This window comes from Aythya marila (assembly GCF_965140915.1).
Source record: "Aythya marila genome assembly, chromosome: 7".
In the NCBI taxonomy this organism is placed as follows: domain Eukaryota; kingdom Metazoa; phylum Chordata; class Aves; order Anseriformes; family Anatidae; genus Aythya; species Aythya marila.
In genome coordinates, this window is record NC_139048.1 from 10,711,388 (window position 1) to 10,731,937 (window position 20,550).

Here is a 20,550-nt window from a genome sequence, read left to right on the forward strand (position 1 = left end):
AAAAAAAAAAAAAAAAAAAAAAAACAAGAAACAGCCCCCCTCAGGCTCCTTCCTCCTGCAGATGAACGCAAGGAAAAGAATCCCAGCAACACCGAGCGACTGCTGTGGGAATGCTGCCTCCCTTACCTGCCTGAGGTCTTCCTTAGTTTTACCTGGGGACACTTGGAAAAATTCACTTTTCCTTTCACCTGAACTCAGAAAAGAGACACACCGCAGCCCCGATTCGTTCCAATTCTTATTGGACCAAACGTAGCTGAAGCTCGTTTGAGGTGGTATCATCCTCACCTGGGAACCTGGAGAGCCTCCCTGGCTTCTGGATGAGGCCAGGCTGAACGCCCCCAGCTGTGTCACTGCAACACCTTGTCCCTGCCTGCAAGGCTGAGATCAGAGCCACGCAGGCACAGAAATGCTCAGAGGGGAAAACAAGAGCCCACCGCGCCTCCCAGCACCACCTCCAGCCTGCCCAGCACCTCTGCTGCCATTCAGGAGGGGCTCCAGCACAAACTGGCTGCGGGGCTCTCCTTTAATAGCAGCTTTCTACAGCTGTCGGTTCCTTAACGATGAATTGGGAACACCCAGGCTGGTACCATCCCTAAAAACTTCAGGAACGTTAAATAGGCAGGGAAATACTAATGAATACATTTTGAAAATGGCTGGGGAAGAGATCGTGAAAGAGTTTTAGATGCTTAACGTAAAGGAGCCAAGGAAACAGCAACAAGAGCAATCCTCATCACAACTTCACCACCAAAAAGCTGAGAGAAAGGGAAGTTTATCCCCCTTTACCCCAGACACACACCAGCAAGAAGCAGGGAAGCACAGCCATCAGGCACGCCACTGTAAGGTCGGATGAACCAACCCAACCCTTCTGCACCAGTCACCGGGACCCTGCCCGCCTGCAGCCCTGGCACAGGGTGAAACATGAAGCCAGGCTAAATTCCGTCACTGCAGGAGACACCGTGGATAATTTATGACGCTGTCTTTGTTCAAATAAAACCCCTCTTGCACAGGTAAAGGCGGCCGAACGTCCTCTGAGCAGGGGTAAGGCAAGAAAACAAACCGTGACAGGGAGGAACGGGCTCTAAAGAGCAACAAATTCACTCGCCACTACTTTGGTTTGGCTGTTTTGCTTTTAACCTCCTGCCCCCTCCCTCACGCAAGGCTTTTCTCAGAAACGATTTCCAGTGGAAACAGCCGAGTGACGGGACAAAACAAATCCTCAGCTCCTCTCTTCCGTTCCAGCTCCACCTGTGTCCACAAAGCGAAACCTTCTGGCTGAAGGATCTCAGTGCTCTCGCCAGGGCTTCCGACAGCGGTGGAGCACCCCTCTAAGCACCCCACAAAACCAAGTGCACAGCGCCGGGAGGGCTGCAGGGAAGCTCCAAGGACAGCAGCGGGTGAGGCCTTGCAGCTGCCATCAGTGGAGCTGCAGCCGATTCACCTGGCCCAGCCTCTGGCTCGGCTTTCTGTGGCTCCGAGGCTGAGGCGGTGTCGGGTTCCTCCCCAGGCCCTGATCAAAGCTGCTTGCCCAGGATGGAGTCAGATCGCTTCCAAAGTTCACATTCTCCGTCTCCAGCAGCGAAGGGGACAGAGCCGCACGGGCATCTGCTGCTGTTTGTTCATCTCTGGGAAAGGAGAAACGGCCCCGCGGCCTCTTTGCAGCTCGACGAGGGGCCGAGAGCTCCTTCGTGTGGCTCACCACCACTGCAGAAGGGCACCCACCCCTCTGCTTCTACACAGAGTCCCCAAGGCCTCCTGCAACACTGTCAAAAAAACAAAAAAGTTAAAAAAAATGTATTGCACACCTCCCTTAAACCATCACTTCTGTCGTTGGAAATCAATTCTCCCCTACTGCTCTCAGGGAGGGGGGCAGGCCACCAGCAGACAGAGAGCTGAGAGTTTCCCGAGGCCACCCAAGAAGCCCGCAGCGGGGCAGGGTCCTTAAATCAGGGTCCCTAAACCCCGGGAGAAGGAGTGCATCGGGGGGTTGCTCTTCTCAGGCTCTGTCCCAGCGAGACACCCAACAAGGACGTTTGTGCCATCTGATGCTTGTGTCACAGAAAAGACGCCAGTCACTGAACGCTTCAAGAAGGTGAAAAACCCCCCAAACCAACCCAAAACGAGCCCAGAAAAAGCCACCCCCACCAGCAGCACAAGGTGGCACCGTGCAGCCCCCGGCCGGCCTCCCTGCCAGCTCTGCTCCTGCTCCACCTGAGAGCCCTGGAGCAGGGGCTGCTCCCAGCGAGGGGAGAGCTGCCCCGGCACACACACACAAACTCCCTCTCGCCGGGCCCTGCGTGGCCGAGAGGAGCCGGGGTCGCCGAACAAGCAGCTATTCAATATTTTGTTTTCTCCTCATTGTTCCGTGCGTGGCCTCGAGCCAAGCCCTGCTCTGAATACAGAGCCCGGGGTTTTCTTACAGGCTTTTCGGCGCTCTCACCCGGAGCGGGGCTCGGCACTTCACGTGTTTACTGTTAAGCATCCTCGATTTCCAAATGGGAAGCTAAGAAATGGAAAAAAAATTTTAAAAAAATTAAAAAAAAAAATCAGAGCTGCAGCTTCTCGTTTCCTCCAGCCTGCCTGTGAAGCCCCCCCCCCAAGGGCCTGCTTTTCTGGGCCACTTCACAATTTCAAAGCACGGCTCCCCCCCGGTGCTCCTTGCGGCTGTGCATCCTCAGCACTTCTGCAGCTCGCAGCCCGGACTCGTACCTTTGCACTGCCCCATTCGTCTGCCTCCAACTTCCGTGACAAGTAAAGGTCCTGCAGAAACCAAAACCACCTCCTGCCCTCCCAGCCCGCAGCGAACCACATCAGAGGGGGGGCTGCCCACGGAGCAGACACGCAGGCTGCTGTCTGTTCATCGTGGGTGGCACCTTTGCCATTTCAGCAGGGAAACCCACGCTCACCCCCCTCGGGCACGTTGCAGCTGACACCTCCTGTAACGGCTTAGGATTTGGCCAAATTATGGCAGATTGTCACAGATGAGGAAAAAAAGTGTTCTCCTTGCCTTTACCAAGGCAAAATTTTTAAATAAACCTTTTCAGGACACTGTAAGGAGAAGCATCAAGTATCATAACATCTCAATCTCTCTGCTGATGACATTTTCTCTGCTGAATATTCAGCTGCATCAGGGAGCAGGATAAGGCCTGATGCTGCAGGAGGCTTTGTAGGACTGCTGTCCCAACAACTGCCAGCAGGCTCCACGTCTCATGGCTCTTCCAGAACCAAAATCACGGTTGGTGATGCCTACACAGCAAAGAAATGGAATAAAAAACACAGGGCGATGTTCAAATCTACCTAGAAGACAGGATCCTAAATTCTCTCTTCTTTCAATCCAACACCCCGATGCTGCTGCCTCCTGAAAACAGGGCTGGAAGAGCGCGTGCCACCCCGAGGTACAGAGGGCAGGAGCCGTGCAGGTTCGCTGGCGTGCCCAGACCTTGCAGCGTTTTTGTGGCAGGCTCAGGCCGGGATCCAAGGGCCCAGCAGCCCAGCCCTTTGCCCTGTACCGTGCTGCTTCCCACACACCCCGTTACCCTTTCGAGGAAGGTGGTCATAGCCAGAAATAGCCTCCGCGGTGTCATCTGCAGTGCTACAGCCTGCTTGGGGAGAAGGTACGCGTCGCTGCAGCCTCTCCTGACCTCAATACTCTGCCTGCAGATGCTCTGGGGAAAGGGAGGCTTCTTGCCTAAATGCCACCTGCCTGAAACTCCCTTTGTTTGAAAAGCAGCTGATGGCATTTGTATGGCCCGGGGCCAGGCCAGGATTTCTTCACCTACTTCTCTTTAAGGTGTCAGCTCTCCCTCACGCTGCTGCGATGCTGTGCCTGCAGATGAAGGGCGGAAGTGTTCTTGAAAACAGGAAACACAGCAACTGTCAGCAACGCTTTGTCTCAGGGAAACTGAGGCACAAACACACGGGCTGCAGCAAAATCAGGAGGAGAACCCAGCTCTCCCGATGCCCGGGGTTACATCCTGTCCGCAGGGACATTCTCAGCCCCGATTTCCTCTGTTCTTACAGCTCTGGCTCAGGAGCAGCAGCAACTAAGCTGAAGGCAGCGAGGTGGCTGCCTCCCACTGCTCCCAGATGGCCAAAGGCCTTGTGGAGCAGCTCAGGGTGCTGCAGTTTGGAGCCTGATGGTTGGAGGCAAAGCAGCAGTGGTGCCACGTCACCTTACCGTGTCCATACATCACTTTATGGCCGTCCAAGCAGCTGGGCAATGACCGCTGGGGTAAGAGACAGTCCCAACGTCATCTGTCCCTTCCCAGAACTTGTGGCACTCGGTTAATCCCTTCTGGGTGGAGGAGGAGAAATGAGAATGGTTTAGAGGACAGCTGAACGCTTTGTGCAGAGCAACTTTAAACAAAAGGGAGGCCAAAGGACTGCTTGCAGTCCACAGGACTGCCTGCCATGGAGCAAGCAACAACGTATAAACCAGGAATTAATGCTGAGAATCACCACGTCTACTTCAATCTGGATTCAAAAAGGGACAGAACTGAAGTGAAATCACATCCATCCAGAGAATGGAAGTACAGTGGGCAGCACAGAAATGAGAGATGGGAATATATCCAGCGGGGTGGAAAAAACAGGCCTGTTCCCTCCACGCTGATCAACGAGGCAGTGTCTCAGAGAGAAGAGATCCAGGCAAAAGCCAGCCAAGTGCACAGCCCCAGAGACCCGCAGCCTCTGATCAAGAGAGTCCAAAACAGTCAACAAAAACAAATCCTATCTTTGTTGGTTCAAAGCGGGTAGGGGAGCAGGAGCCAACTCTCTCGAGGACAAACAGAAGTCAGGCTTTGAATTTGGGCAGAAGTTTGTCAGGAGGGATCAGGAGATAATCAACAGCGGGAACTGCAACAGGCAAGACAATTAACTCAGCAGCACGACATGAAAAGATGGCCCGGACTGCTTGGGTCAGGAAGAGAAAGGGATTTGAGAGCTCCACCAGGAGCAAGAAAGGAGGAACGGGTGACAACCAAGTCACCACCAAGCAAAGGATCGGGTCGGGTTAAACAAGTCACGAAGGATAAATCCTGCACGTCCTGTGGATGAGGTGTTTGGGAAGACCCCAAGCAGCACCACGTGCTGTTTGTCACTGCACGAGCAGTGCTGTCAGCAGGGCAATCAGCCCGCACCGCCTCTCTGCCTGGGCAGCGCTGCAACACCGCCGCACGTGGCTGCAGAGGCTTCCCCCAAACCTGGGAGGACAAAGGGATCACGAGCTTCAGCCACAGAAATGATTCACCCAGGCAGATCCCACAGCGGTGAATTGCAGCCAGGGTGCAGATAGCATCAGCAGCTGCCTCTGGTTTGCATGAAGGTCTCTGCACAACTTTGACAGTCTAACGAGATTGCAAATGACATTTTACACCTACTGAAGGTATCAAAGTCTGAGTTCTGCCCAGCACCAGGGCTTTCTGCAGCGCAGATCACATAAACAGGGTGCCAAAGGGGAAGGAGGCGGGTTCCCCAGTGGAAACACATCAGCCCTACTGCATCCGGGGGCCTCATCCCTCAGCAGGCAGAGGGATTGGAGGCTCTCACGCCATTTGCTGGGTTCCCCCTTCCTTTCTGGTATCCCATCAGCTCTATCCTATTTCCGTACGTGCAGACTCCAACGCAAATTCCCTCAGGAGGGCAGCGGGGACCTGCTCTGATCCATGTTCTGGTACTAACCTGGAGAAGGCAGCGGGGTTTTCACGAGGGGTGCTGTGCCTCCTGTGCGTTTGCTGTAGCTGCTGTTCCACCGGCTCGTTCCTGATGGCCAGCCTTTGGTCCGCAGCCTGCTCTGGTGCCGCAGCCAAGCCACGAGAGGCCTCTCCTGTGCTACACGCAGGTCGTGCTGGCAGCGGGGCTCTCGAGCACAGCCTGCCTTGCCAAGGGAGCTCAGGAAACAGAATGGACCAGAAATCCGTTTTCCCAACCTAACACTCAAACCATTGCTGTGCTTTCCCAAAGAGAAGTCATGCTTACACCTAGTGGCAGTCAGCACTCATCCCTCGGAGCAGCTCTCCCAGAGCAGCATTCCTTACCAGCCGCTCGGCCTTGTCCACTTCTCCTTCCTTGAAAAATTACCTACGGGATTAGAAGGCAAGATCCCACCCCCAGCTATTTCCAGACAAGATTTCAACAGCACGAGGATTCCAGATAGCCACCTCCCTGTCTGTGCACTACCAAAATGTGGCATGAATCAAAGCATGGCACAACCGACCTCATCCATCCTCCCTATCACACACGTGTGCATTTGTACTGTATGAGGGAAGCCAAGCCCTGAGCCACGAGCAGAGCTCCTGCCCCAAAAGGCTGGAGCCACAAGCAGTCTCTACACCCAGCACGTTACACAAAGGCCGGATCCTAACTCACCTACACGCAGAGAGCCAAAACTCAGCTCCCACTAGCTGTGAAGTGAGGTGTGAGCACAAGAGGATTAAAAAAAATACCCCAAACAAATAAATATCCAGAAACAAACAACTGGTAGAGGCTGGGGAGGGGGCAATGAACCCCCTCTGACAGAAAAGGTGCATTATATTTACAGCCATGCCCAAGCAAGCCTTCGGGACCCCCCTGCTCCTCCCCTGCACGACGAGGTAGTGTGGCACAGCGCTGCTGCTGTGGTAAACCAGGCTTCCTCGTGCACCAGGCTGCCTTGCAGCTACAGCTGCCACAACCTTTTAGCTTCTGCACCCACGTTTGTGAGCCTGCAGCACACAGAGCCTTGGCCTGGGGCACGTGAGGCACCTTCTGCACACCCACCTGTGAGAGCAACAATATAGAAAACGAGGAACTGCATCAGTGGAACAGCCAGCCGGGCACAGAAGCCCAGGCACCCAGGCTTTCAGGCCACCCTGTCCAAAACGCCTCACCATACTCACTGCAGCTGCCACCTCCAAGCTCTGCAGGCAGCCTGCTACCGGGTGTAGGTGCCTGGAAGGCCCCTGGGACACAAGGGAAGATAATGGGAAGAGAGGAAAACGAAAGGAAAAAGAAACTGGAGAGATCAAACCCTCCCCAAGGAACTGAGCTTAGATTCTCTGAGTGCCCCTCTGGGAGGGCTGAGGGCTCTCCGCGTCCCTGGAAGGGTGCTCGGCATTTCCCCAGGATCAGACCAAGAAAATAACAGGCTTCTCTACATGCCTGAGGAGCTGTGAAAAATACAAATGACAATACGATGATGTTGGAATGTAATTTCAGATTCTCTTATAAATCTTACCTCTATTAGACTGATTGTATTTTGAGTGACAAAAAAAAAAAATCACTTAGCATCCCTGCTGTTTCTTTGCTGCTCATGCAACAACTCAAATTGATTAAAAACTCTTCTCAAATATTTTTCAAAAATACATAAATATCAGACCTGGCTCAACTATAATGCATTTTTCTAAAGGATATATATATATATTTTTAAGTTTCCTTTGTCTATTAAAAATTCCAGGTCACAATGACTGTGGTTCCCCACAGGTTTTTGCAGGTGGGTAATTTTCAGTACCTAAACACCTCTAACTAAAGCCAGGACTGCACATGTTTAAATACATTCAGATTTTAAATCACAGCATGCACTGCTAGTCACTAATCCCAAAAAGGTCTTTAAAACATCCATGCAAAACCCCACGCATACATCTAGATAATGCCCGAGGATCACGGAGGGGGATCCCTGTGCAAGCTGTCAGCTGCAGGACTGAAACAAACAAAAGGAACCCAAACATCCTTCTTTCAAAAAGCATCATCTCAATTAGAAATAATGAAATTACGTTTTATTTTCCCCTCTTAGTTGTACACTCCTGTTTGGGGCAGAACTAAAGTTATTTTGCAGGTGCTGGGAGACTGTCCCTATTTCTTTAAGAGTAGGATTTACTCCACCAGTGCCATCCAGAGGTGGGCTGCCTGTTCCTCGGCAGGGGGGTATAAATACCTGCAGGTATTTGTGCCACGACACCACAGGCTCTGTTAGGAAAAAAGTCACTGTTGTTGCAAACAGTGAGCAGAAATACTTGAACTATGAAATAAAGAGCATCTAGGTTATGTAAACGCTTCATGTCTCACACTCATGGTTTGTTTGGTTCAATAAAGACCAGCAACAGCACTCAAATCTCTCAAGTACTAAAGGTGCATATACTGATATAATAAAAAAAAAAAAAAACAACTGTGCTTTGCCAAGGTTGCTTGAGAGTCTTTTCCTTTTTTTCCTACAGGAGGCTTTTCAATGACAAATCTGCACAAGATTTTAAAAGAATCTTTTTTCTACGCTAATTAAACATTTTGAGACAAGAGGAATCTAAGAAAATTGCTCGCCCAGGCCTGAAATGTAAGTTTCATCCCCCATCAAGGGCTTCGTATTTAATTCAAAGTCCATGTGAACCTCACTAGGCAGCGCTTCCTGAACTGTCCCTTTGATTTGAACAGGAAGGGATGATCCAGAGCCTTCTTTAAACAAGGCTAATGCTGTACTCGGCGTCACACCAGACACACTGCAGTGAATTTGGAGGCACCCTGAACTTCACAGTTGTCACTTCCCGGCACTGCAGCCATCTGGAAGGCCTGCCATCTCCCACAGCAAGCGCAAGCTGCTACGGCTCGCCGAAAGAAACTTCCATTTCCAACTGCGTGCACAAGGTCTGAGCGCCCCAGCACTGCTCTGCTCTCTGTCCCAGCAGACCTTCCTCAGCCCAAAAGACGAACGGGAGGCAGCACGCAGTGCCTACCGCTTCCATGCTAACGAATCGAGGTGGTACTCAGGCATTCCTTGTATTATGAAGGTCTTAAATAAGGCTGGAAAGCATCATTTCTGCCTCTCTGTTGCCTTACCCTCACCCCACAGCCTCCAACATGTCACGTTAAATAGCCCCTTGGGCTGGTCTCAGCCCAGAAAGGCAGCTCAGGGCTCCATGCTGGCAGGGCACGCTGAGCACCCAGGGAGTCCTCCACGTCCCTCTCCAGTCCAGAGGATGGAGGATTTGGTGCTAAGGAGCTCCTGAGGGGGATGTGCTCGCAGCCCTCCTCTGGAGAAGGGCAGGTTGCCATGACAAAGGCCTTTGAGAGAACGGTGTGGGATGGAAAAAAGACACGTGAGACCTAGGAGGGAAAAACACAGATCTCAACTCAGCATTTGCCATCATTTCTCAGTAAAGAGTGACTGGGATTTGGGACTTTTGTTCATGGGAATTAGGAAAGGACTACAGCTGCCATGAAATCAGGAGAGGGTGGATGAACAAGGCAGAAAACACAAACATGCAGCATAAAAAGAGCCCAGGATGTGCTGATCCTGAGGAAGAAGAGTTCCCCACAGCAAGGCATCCTTACTTCACTTCAAACATCCTTTGTTATCAAAAGCTGCCCAAGCAGAATCCCTGTAAGCAAAGGCACCTTTCTCCATGGCCTCTACGGGTCCCTTTCCAATGGCCTTAAGAAAGCTTTCACCACCTGAGCCACCTGCCACCATTTTATGGATTGCACAAGCCTCCCTGCAGTAAAAGCAAGCTTGCAATTGCCTTTGCAAAATTATACTTTGTTTCTAGAGTTTCTTTGCGACAGAAATTCTCAACAAGGTCTGAACACTTCTACAGAAGGGAGGGGAAAAAAAAAACAACAAACGACACAACCAAAAGGCTATCAGCTAGAAGGGAAGGTCAGCTCCTACCACTGCATCAAGTGTTAGGCCTAATCCGCTTGTCTATTCTACGTTTAACAAGCCAAGAAATATGGCATTGTTTAATAAGTAAAGTGTCAAAAACATGGAGCTCTACAATCACCAAGCAATCAGGAAGCCGGGAAATCCCACTGCCCTGAAAGGCAGAGTGAAAGACAGCTTCAATTTCCTGAACTGAATTTTTAACACGTTGCATCTAGCAGCCAGTCATCTCCCTCTCTCCCATTTGTTGTAGGAGATCCATTTCAAAACATCATTTCCTTGCTTCAAGTCATGCCTGTCATTACAATCCCAAAGCACTCAGGCTGCACACACACTATCCCTTAAGAGCAGTGACTTCTGGGTTGGAAAGGCAGCATCAGCCGTGTATAATGGGAAGAGCTATCGCCTGTCTCCTCCCTACACCCCGCGCACAGATCTCCCTCTTCCACTTCCCTCTGCAGCATCTGAGCCTTGGCACGGAGTCAGCTGGCGGTGCCACGGATACAGCTCCCCTGTGTCCCTCTGCCCACAGCACCACGCATCCAGAAGGGATGCTGTACTCGTGTGTCCCAGCTCCGAATCCCCCTGTGCTCAGACTTTTCCCATTTTTTCCCTGCTGGTTAAGCTTCTCTCCTCTCCTCTCATCTCAGCTTTCCTCTTCAGCTCGGTCCTCCCGTCCAGCCCTGCACCCCACGCCTTCCTGCCCGCGTCGTACCTGTTGGCAATACTTGCATTGCTGCCACTGCCGCTGTGTTTCCTTGCCCGGCTCAGCCTCCGCGTGGGCTTTGGGTCTTGGAGTCCAGGACTTGGAACTGAGGGGAAGGTCGAGGCATAGCCATGTTCGCACTCTGCACAAGAATCAACAGGCAGGGCATAAAAAAAAGGATCATTTGGGGAAAAAAAAAATAAAAAATAAAAAAATAAAGAAAAAAAAAAGAAAAGGCAGCTGGCAGGCCTCGTTGCTAACCCGTCAGCCTAGCTGGGGAGGCCCCTAAGCACAGGGAAATGACTGCTGATGTATTCAGGGGGAAGTGGAGCGGGAGGTGGAGAGAAGAGAGGAAGGGGAGTGCGAAGGCTCTGCCGGCCTTGGGGGAAGGCCCGCGTCTCCGATACCTGCACACACCACAAGAAGCCACCACGGCCAAGGCTGCCTCGTCCCTCTCTTCCTGTCCGAGCTGCGTGAACCGAGGAAATCAGCCCCGTTTCTCCGTGCTGCCGAGGTCTCTGCAAAGCCAGAGCCTCCCACCCCATCCCTGCAGCTCCCCAGCCGCCGTCCCCTCGCCTTCCTCCCAGGAGCCGCGCTCACCTCCGCTCCCCTTTCTCCCCACAAAGCACCCACCTCCACCACTTCGGAGCCTGGCAGAGGCTCTGCCAGCCCTGCCCCTAACCTCAGCCCCTCCACAAGACAATTTCAGCCCCCATTCCTGCCGTTACCTCTCTCCCTTCGCTCCAGATACTCGGCTGCCTCCAGCAGCCGCTGGATGTTGATCAGCTGCACCTGCTCCATGCCCCGGGGAGCCGCCCGGGGAGGGGGGGGGGGGGGGCTCCAAAGGCTCCCCCAAAACCCCCCCAGCTCCCTCCTGGATGGATGAGGATGAGGATGGGGAGCCTTCCTCCTCCTCCTCTTCCTCCTCCTTCTCCTCAGCAGTGGCCACGCTGCCCCCCCCCGGGGCCAGCCCCGGTTCCCCCCCCCCCGCCTCACAGCACTTTGTTTACCTCGGCCGGGCGCTCACGGGAGAAGGGGGCGCAGCGGCATGGGGCTGCCTGGGAAATGTAGTTCCTGCCCGCCTCTGAGCCCTGGGGGATGGCGGCTGCCACCGGCCATCACCCCTCTTTCGGCCCTGAGGCGATGGCGGCTGGCCCTGAGGGGGAGCGAGGAGGCAGCCCCCTGTGGGAGGCAGCCCCCCGTGGGCTCAGCACGCTGCTGGCTCGGGGCCTGCAGCCGCTTTGTGCCTCTCCCTACAAACTTCCAGGCGTGGAAGTACCCCGAGTGGGGCGAGAGAAAAGCCAAGAGAGGCTACACACAAAAAAAAGCTGCAGGGTGGGAGCTTTCTGCATCGCGGCTGTGGAGATGTAAAGGAAGATGAGGCGAGGCGCACCTCGAGCCACGCTCCTGACAGGAGGCAGCAGTATGGGATCTGCGCCCCGACCCGAGTACAGTCCTTCAAGAATTTAGACAAAAGAAGGCCCAGACAGCAAGTCTGTGTACTAGTGAAGTCATTTTGTGTATCTGAAGCACCATATAAATAAATGACACTTGACCTCCTCAATATTTTAAAGAATCCTGTCACACCTACACCTTGCAGTCCCACCTCCACCCTTCCCAGTGGCTTAACAATACTCTTACATCCTGACTTTCCTACAGATACACACCCTTGTTATCACATCTGTGACTGAATTTCACCAACATTAACATTTTCTGGTATGGAGCTTAAAAACTGTCAGCACTTAATTGCATGATATCAGTCTCCAAAATAACTTTAACTACACCCCGAAGTGGAACAATAATCACAGGACGTTCAGAGTCAAAATCTGAATCTCAGACTGATACCGACCTAGAAACCTTCAAAAGATTGTTTTATTGGGGTTATTTTTCACAGCTCTGAACCTTTAGGTTGTGACTGACCACATTTTCGAGCATTCCTCCAACAGAACAGGAGCTGAAAAAGTACCTTCAACAAAATAACAAAACCCAGAAAAGCTCAGATTCTCAGTGGCTTGTGTTTGTTAGCAAGAGCTTTAAACAGAGCATAAAATATCAGGAGACTCATGGTAGAGTTGTAAGACTTGGCAGTAGGCCTTGAGAAGGCCTGAAAAAAAGCGCATTTAGTTTAGCTAATTTTTCTTCAAGCGCATTTCTCCGATTCACCATTTCAGAGGTTTCCCCAGAAAACTGCAGGCTTGCAGCTGATGGAAGTAAAAATAATACCACTATTCAGCTCGCACACAACCCCTTTCATCTCTGACTCTCAAAGGGCTGACTTGGTTTGTTTCTCTTAAGACGGGACAGTTAAAAAAGAAAGGAAGCTGGAACACCTTCAGGGCCGTACTTCCCTCATTGCGCCTCGCAGAAAAGCAAGGCCCAGTCCTCACCCAAGCAGGACAACCACCACACACACAGAGCCAGCCCAGGAGACTCGTAAAAAACAGCTTTTATCCAAGGAAGAACTTGGGGAAGGAAGTATTCTTTCCGTCTCTCTCTCTCTTTTCTATACTGTGAACTACTGATAGCACAGATAATTAACAGCACATGTTAAGACTCAAATTTGAGTAGTCCCAGGGACTACTTCTGTGCTCTTGGATTTCTCACAAAGGGAAAAGGATGCAGGTGCATGCGCTGCTCTGCAACAGTGGGGTTAACGCAAGAGCATTTCTGGGTTCCAACTGTGCATCCTGCTTCCAAAACCAGCAGTGTTTGCCTTTCAGGATTAGCAATACTAAGCATCAAAAAAAAAAAAAAAAAGAAAAAAAAGAAAAAAGCAAACCAGCAAACCGTGACTCAAAAATCACTGCAAGACAAGTTGTTGTCAGCAACCACCACCACTACCTTTTCACGTGGCGATGCGTGTAGTGGCTCTAGGGATTAAGCAGGGAAAGCCACGGCTGTAATATGAAGTAGTAATTTAGGAGTCTAAGTATCAGCCTCCTGGAGCCAAGGTTCAAGACACAAAATAGAAGAGTACGGAGGAGGAGGAGGAGGACATGGGTGCACGTGGTGAAATAAATCAGCACCAGAGTAAAGAGCAGGATCAGTTCTTTGTGCAGTGATGTAGGATCAGCTCTTCCATTTATACATCAGCTCAGCTTCCACATCTTTGTTTCTTAAGTAAATAATGTACAATTAAAAAAATCTGTGTGGAACAAAGACAAATTTGAGAGTAAACTGTGGGACATCTTCCCAAAGCCCTACAGAGGTAGGCAAGCCAACCATGGAGCCACAGTAGGTCTGCAAAATCTTTCAGTTGTCATCCCAAGTGCCAGTGTGGGCAGGTCAGCCCGTAAAATGCCAGATTTGTATGTGACAGAAACAAAAGTGGGTGGAAAGTGAATGGCACGAAGATGCCTAGTGCTATTCAACTGCTGACCAAAAAACCCCCAAAGTCACATTTAAAATGTGGTTGAGCAATCCACGGGCAACGCTGGGGAGGGGCTAAGGGAAGAGTATTTTAGGGGAGAATGAGATCATTTAATTTAGTGGCTCCAAATGATCTGTAAGTACAGTTTTCTGATTATAAGTGCTTGCTGCTTGGCATCCCTTCTGGCAGCTGTGATTCACTTTCATTGTGTGTTCTGCTGTTTCGCCCTTTAGAAAGGGGCTTTTTACATTTTATTAAATGGCACTTCGGCAGCCCTCCATTTCCAGCCTTAATAATGGATTTGTTAATCTCCCTGATAGCCTTTCCCTCCTCCTTAGCAACAATTTAAATATCCAAGAAGAAATCTGCAGTGCAGAAATCAATTAATATTTACATCTGAAATGCTGCTGTGCTATTTTAATCAAGTAAAACAGATGTGGTCTGTTTTTTACCACCACCACCACCACTTGCGTTACACTAGCTGCTTCTATCAGGGGAATCTTCTAGGAGCTTTCCAGAAAGTAATGTTTTAAGCTCCCCAAGACAGCAATGACTTCGGTTTATTTTTTTCTTTCCACTCTGCAGGAAGGGAAACTGAAGTGTAAGCAGCACATGAAGAAGGCACACCCTAAGCTAGAAGTAGAACAAGAATACAGCTCATGAATCAAGATGCCCAACCCTCTGCTTTGAGCACGAGGTTTAGAAATAACACAGGGCTTTGCAATCTGGGTGTTATTTTCAGCAAGGGCAATACCTTTGGTTAAACTGCCTAGTTTCCCATCCCTTGGTTGGCTTTTTCTCAAATCCTCCCATCCTCAGCGCTTTGCAAAATCAGCTAGGAACGTGAACATGGCAAAAGTTGCAAGAGTTTCCTTTGCCCACCTTCACACAAACTCTGCAAATCCTTAATCTTGCTTTCAAAGCCTTGCAACCTAACACCCCTGCAACTAAGGCATGAACAGAGATCCCCGTGAGGACCCATTTTCTGCAGCTCTCAAATCAGTAAAAAGATTCAGTGGAGTGTGGAACAAGCAAATTTTTGGTGAGAAGAGCTCCATAAAACTGCCCTGTTTTTCTACCCAGGGGAAGAAGATCTGTGGCCCACCTGAACATGCCATCTACCAGCACACACTAACAACCACGTCTCCGTTCCCATACCCATCTCCCTTCCGATGCCTGCAATACCTTTGGTAAGGGACCTACAGCGTCTACAGGATGTGGCCTCATTTCTCATCGAGGAGCCTCGTTCTTTTGCAAGGCATCAGATAATCCCTCGCAGCACTCCCACTGGTGCCTGGAACCCATCCAACGGTGAGGACAGAAATTGCTCGCAGCCAAACCACCTGGATACCCCAGAGTTTGGACAGGAATGAAGCTCATGCTATACACACAGAGTCAAAGAGCAAGCCCTACCGATCGATAAGGCAAAAAGCCACAGGTGTGCTGCCTCTCCGGGCTGCTGGCTTGCTCCCAATCCTCTGAGAGATGTGTTGCTGTTTTCAGACCCGCGCCGTGCCCCAGTTCCTTGTGAGTCAGTACCTCGTGCTGTGACTTCGGTCAAGTCACTTGGCTAACCCGGCCGCAAAATTTAGCAAGAGGGCCGCCCATAAATAAAAAATACATCGCATACAGGATGGGGTCCCTCAGCTTACTAATAGTAAGGTCGGGTTCTCCAGACAATGGCGCTTCTCTGCCAGCTCTGAGGATGCTCTGCTGACAAGGGACGTGATCAGTTCTCAGTAGGGCTTCTGGCATGGCCCCACAGCTCCACCTCTGCCCCATCATTTCTCCTGCTGTGGCTTCCTTCTGCATTTTATGACGAGGTCCAAGCAGCCTGAGTCAAAATAACCCAACCTGGAAGTGGCTAACTCATGAATCACTGTGGCCAGGTCACGAACCAGGAGGAATGAAGGAGGCTTATTGTGAGCTGGATGAAAAATAGAGAAATGAAGGAGCCCTGTACTGCTCCAAATACTGCATCAACCTAAGATCCAGGACCACCTATACCGACCTTGAGACCGGGGTTCAGCTCTCATTGATTCATGGGAGCTCTGCACACAAACTTAAGGCAGTCTCGTATCCTTCTGCCCTCTACTAATTACAGGTTTCTGATACATCTCTGCTTTGGCTTGTCAGAAAAAGACCCCAAACTGCCCCAAAAACAATGGAGGGAGCCACGTGACGAATACAGTGTTGCCTCACCCTCAAGGCTCAGTTCTGCTCTCCTTGAGACAGGATTATTCAAGAGCAAAGGACAAATCTAGGGTCACCTGTTTGTTATTCCTGGTCAGAAGGTCACTAAACGGAGGCGGCACTTGAAAGTCAGACCACAAAGAAGATCTAGCAAGCTTCTTGTGAGGGGCTGGAGTCCTCTGTGCACAGCTCTACTAAACACGTGAATAAGGACACCGCTGTCAGGGTGGTTTGCTCGCCTTTGTGCTTTTAGAGGAGGATGTGACAGCGTGTGTCTGTATCTGTAGTGAGATCAGTGTGTGTTACGTACCACGTCTATTACAGATAAAGCATCACATCCAAAGAATTAATCACGTGTGTTTATGCAACCTTCCACTGACATAAGCATGAGTCCACGAACACACCGGTAATGTCTGGCACATGCCAACCCCAGCTGAATGTACTTCAGGTCCCTCTCTCTAAAGCCATCTTCCAAACTTCAATAACTTCAGCTGCTGTTACAAACTGCTACCCCCTTCCAGCCACACACTGTTGTGAAGGGGCATTGGCAGAGGTTACCCATGCACCAACAGCGCTGCCCTCAGCACAGCTTTCATTTCTGAGAACAGCCAGAGTCATTTTTCATGTGATGTTTCCATTCCTTTGATACTGAGCTACGATTCCTAGAAACAGGTCATTTGGAAACCCGCCCGTGTCAGTCTGCGAGGTGTGCTGGGGCTGGGTCCTGTGGTCTCGCCTTGAGAGCTGCATCTCCAGGCAGGCAGCGCTCATTTACCAGCGGAGAAAACTGGAGGAAAGACTTCTCTGTGATTTCAGTACCTAAAAACACCCCATTTTACCCAAGGAGCCTAAAAACAGGACTCCATCCTACCCAGGCACTGCAGTGTACTCCAGATAATTTTGCAGACCCACACATTCTAGCTTTTAACAAAGTGAGTGAACACCAAAGCAGCATTTTACTGAATGGGCACCACTGAATTAGTGTCCCACTGCTCCAGACCTGACGGTACGCTGCAAATGCATCTAATGCAGCTGGTTAAAAAAAATAAAGTCTTGACAGATCGCCTCCAGCTCTCATGGGGCTGCTCCACCAGGCAGCACCCACCCCCGCCTGGGACAGCATTTTGAGGTGAGCAACCTGTACGGCCAGCAAGGGCTCAGGAGAACAGATGCAGGCACTGAGCACGGCTTATTAGAAACGGTGTGAACTATGATTCCCTTCCAGGCTCACCATTAACAGCCCCATCGTTAGCTCCCAAAGCCCTTCAGGATGCACTATCTGCATGACAAGCAGTGCTACCCCATCAGGATAACGCATGGGCTCCGCTCCCAACCCCTGCTGCTTCCCCATCCCCAGCACCTGTGCTGGCCAGGTGGAGCCAAACATCCACCTGCTACCTCTGTGTTTTGTTTTGTTTTGTTTTTTTCCACAGACTGTGTTTCCTTGGGGCAGGGCGCCGTCATTCCCCTACGTGCACAGCACCGAGCCCAGCAGGGCTGTGACTCAGCCGCCTTCCTGGTGGGAGTCACCCCAAAATAGCTCCTCGGAGCCCTGCCGAGCGCCGCGCTCAAATGACCCGGGCAGGCTGCAGGAAGCAGGAGGGTGCTGAGTCTGCCTGCCGCCAGCTGGGACGCAGCTCCCATCACCCAACTTCTGGGGCCGGACTCCTTTGTTATTGCTAATTGCCAGGTAGGAGACGGCACTGATAAGCGAGGAGCCATTATCAGCAGCTGGCAGCCAGCGAGGGGTGCACCGAGCGATCCTGCCCGCTCCAGCAGACTAAAGGGCAGCGTATCCTCCTGGTGCGATATAACCCGAGCTGAGCACGCAAATCTCTCCCCAGCCAGGCCAGGTAGATACCCTCGGACGTAACCCTCCTGCCCCTGCAGCTGCTCTCAGTTCAAACCGGGCCCGTGGTGCTCGGAGGTTGTTTTCCAATTCCAGCAGCGTTTCTCTTTGTTTGGGAGCAACACGTCAAAGCTGCCTGTTCCGCCACGGCCACGGCTCCAGCAGCACGCTCGATAGCCCAGCCCTGGGCTAAACGGGACTTTTCAACCTAAAACGTCCCAATTACCAACAAAAAAATAAATAAATAAAAAAAAAAGAAAGATGTTGCAGAATCTCCTAAGAGAAGTGAGGAGTTTAATTGCTGGGACCGTCATTATCGTCAGCGGAAGACTCAGTGAAAACAACTTGGCTGTGAACGCTTTCTTTCCAAAATAACGCAACAAAAATCCCGCACCCCCGTGTCCTGCTCACGCAGCACAGCCAGCAAGTTACGCCGATCAGCTCGTTTTTTGGTCCCAAACACTAAAAGGACGCGTTTTTCAACGAAGCACACAGTGCTGCTCGCTCCCAGCCTTTCCCTGTGCGCGGCCACCCCTGGGCTGCTCTGCTCCTCCGCTGCACGGCCGTGCAGGCTCATTATGAAACGGCAAATTGTAAATGGGATGCGAAAACCCAACTTTTGGGGAAGGGGAAAGCAGCCTGGCCGGAGACCAGCAGCAGCGGGGTGGCGGCCCCGCAAAGTGGGGGTGTCCCATGCGGGGGCCCTATGGGCAGTGGAGCGGGGAGGGGGGGCGATGCTGTGATGGAGATGGGGTGAGGGATGTCGGGGCGCTGCTGCTGGTGCTGGAAAAAAGAAAAAAGGGGAAAAGGAAACGCAGCTGGGAGAGGAGGAGGAAAAAGGGGAAAAGGGGAAAAAAGGGAAAAGGGGGAAAAAGGGAAAAGGGGAAAAAAAGGCAGAGAGTAAAAAAAAAAAAAAAAAAGGAGAGGAAAATAAAAGGGAGAAGAGCAACATAAGAGGGGAAAATGAGGAAAATAGAAGAGGAAAAAGGACGAAATGAGCCAAAAGCGAGGCGGGGGGGGGGGGCGCGGAGCCGCGCGGGGACACAAGGGCACCCGGCAGCCCCGGGCTCACCCCGCCGCCCCCCCGCCCGCTCCGCGCCCCGCTCAGCAACACGTGACGTCACGGGGGGGACCCCGGCGCCGCGCATTGGCGGAGAGTCGCGCCTGGCCCCGCCCCGCGGGAGGCGGCCGCCAATCATCGCGCCGGGCTGCCTCCATGTGCGAGCCATGCGCCCGCGGGGGGCGGGGCCGGGGGCTGCCCGCTCGGGCTCGGCGCAGCTCCGCGGGCGCGCAGCGCAGCTGAGCTCAGCCCCGCGCAGGGCGCTCAGCGCAACAACGCCGCGCAGCGCAGTGCAAAGCAAAGCAAAGCAAAGCAGCGCAGTGCAAAAAGCAAAGCAACGCAACGCGATGCAACGCACAGCAGCGCCCCGGGGCACGGCGGCCCCTTTGTTCGCAGCACGCCTTCCACCCCCCCCACGCTCCCTTCGCAGCCCCTTCCCCGCTCCGCGGTGGGGCATGGCGCAGTGTGCGCGCACCCCCCGCGCAGCGGCAGGCCGGCCGGCCGCTCGCCCTGCCCTGCCTTGCCCCGCGGCTACCTGGCGAGCGCCGCCGCTTGCCTACGTGACTGTGCCCATGCCCCGGCGGGGGCAGCGGGGACGCGCCGCCGCCTCCTCCCTCCCCGCGGACCCCCCCCCCCCGGGGCTGCGGGACACCGGCCCCGGCCGTGGGGCAGCGGGGACACACGGCAGGGGGACCGGGCACACGGCGAAGGGACCGGGGACGGGGGGGTGCCAGCCCCGCGGCGCTGCCCCCCCAGCCCCGAGCAGTGCATTCATGCCCCCCCCCATCCTCCCCAGCTCACTCACTTTTATTCTCCTTCTCGATCCGCTCCAGGTAGCTGGCGGCCTCCAGCAGCACCTGCACGTTGCGCAGGAAGGTGTCCATGCCCGCGTTGCACAGCTCCCCCAGGGGGCAGCGGGCCCCGCCGGCCGCCCCCGCTCCCCCCCGCGGCTCCCTCCGCGGCCGGCCGCGCTTCCCCATGCCCCGGCGGCTCCCGAGCCCCGGGCCCTGCACGGTGGCGGCGGCGGCGGCGCTGCGTGTGCGGCCGTGGGGCCCTGTGCGGCCGGGCCCGGCGCCGCCGCGGTCCTAGCGCTGCCGCTGTGGCGCTGCTTCGGGCCCCGGGGCCGCCGCCGCCGGCCCGCCCCTTCCCCGCTCCCCGACGGGGCGGCCCGGCCCGGCCCCGCCTGCGGGGAGCTGAGGCGGCGGGCTGGGAAGGTGTGCTGCCGCCACGGGTCGCCCCGTGTCGCTTCATGTCGCCCCATGTCGCCTCATGTCGCCCCTTGTCGCCCCGTGTCTCCTCATGCTGCCCCGTGTCGCCTCACATCACCGCATGTTGCCCCTTGTCGCCTCATGCTGCCCCGTGTCACCCCATGTCACCTCATGTCACCCCATGTTGCCTCATGTCACCCCATGTAGCCCCTTGTCACCTCATGTCGCCCCATGTCGCCTCATGTCACCTCATGTCATGCCATGTCGACCCATGTAGCCCCTTGTCACCTCATGCCGCCCCGTGTCGCCTCATGTTGCCCTGTGTCGCCCCATGTCACCCCACATGTCTTCCCGCTGCTCTGTCCCCCCCTCAGGGCCGCCTGTCGCTGTCACACCAAGCTCTTAGGGCCACCCGGGGGACCCCAAGCACAGCCCTGGCTTCACCCCTCGAGGGGTGCCGACACCACATCGGCTGAGGCTTCTGAGCCATGTTTTGAGGGGACCCCCGGCTGTGAGCATGGCCCTGCTGCCCCCCAACCCCACAT

At 53.4% G+C, this 20,550-nt stretch overlaps 1 protein-coding gene across 2 annotated transcripts in view; it reads right to left on the bottom strand.

The window, feature by feature from the left end:
* MXI1 (MAX interactor 1, dimerization protein) overlaps positions 1 to 19,860 on the bottom strand; it is a 42,165-nt gene extending 22,305 nt beyond the window's left edge. The window contains exons 1-2 of one of the 2 annotated variants that reach the window (XM_082765316.1): positions 19,603 to 19,860; positions 10,335 to 10,467 (exon numbers count right to left, since the gene is read on the bottom strand). In XM_082765316.1, the coding sequence (XP_082621442.1) occupies positions 10,335 to 10,467; positions 19,603 to 19,777 (308 nt within the window). In that variant the 5' untranslated portion in view covers positions 19,778 to 19,860. Of the gene's footprint in view, positions 1 to 10,334; positions 10,468 to 11,053; positions 11,282 to 19,602 lie in introns of those variants that run through there. The other variant, XM_082765317.1, reaches the window with a different exon arrangement.
* Positions 19,861 to 20,550: the final 690 nt, after the last annotated feature.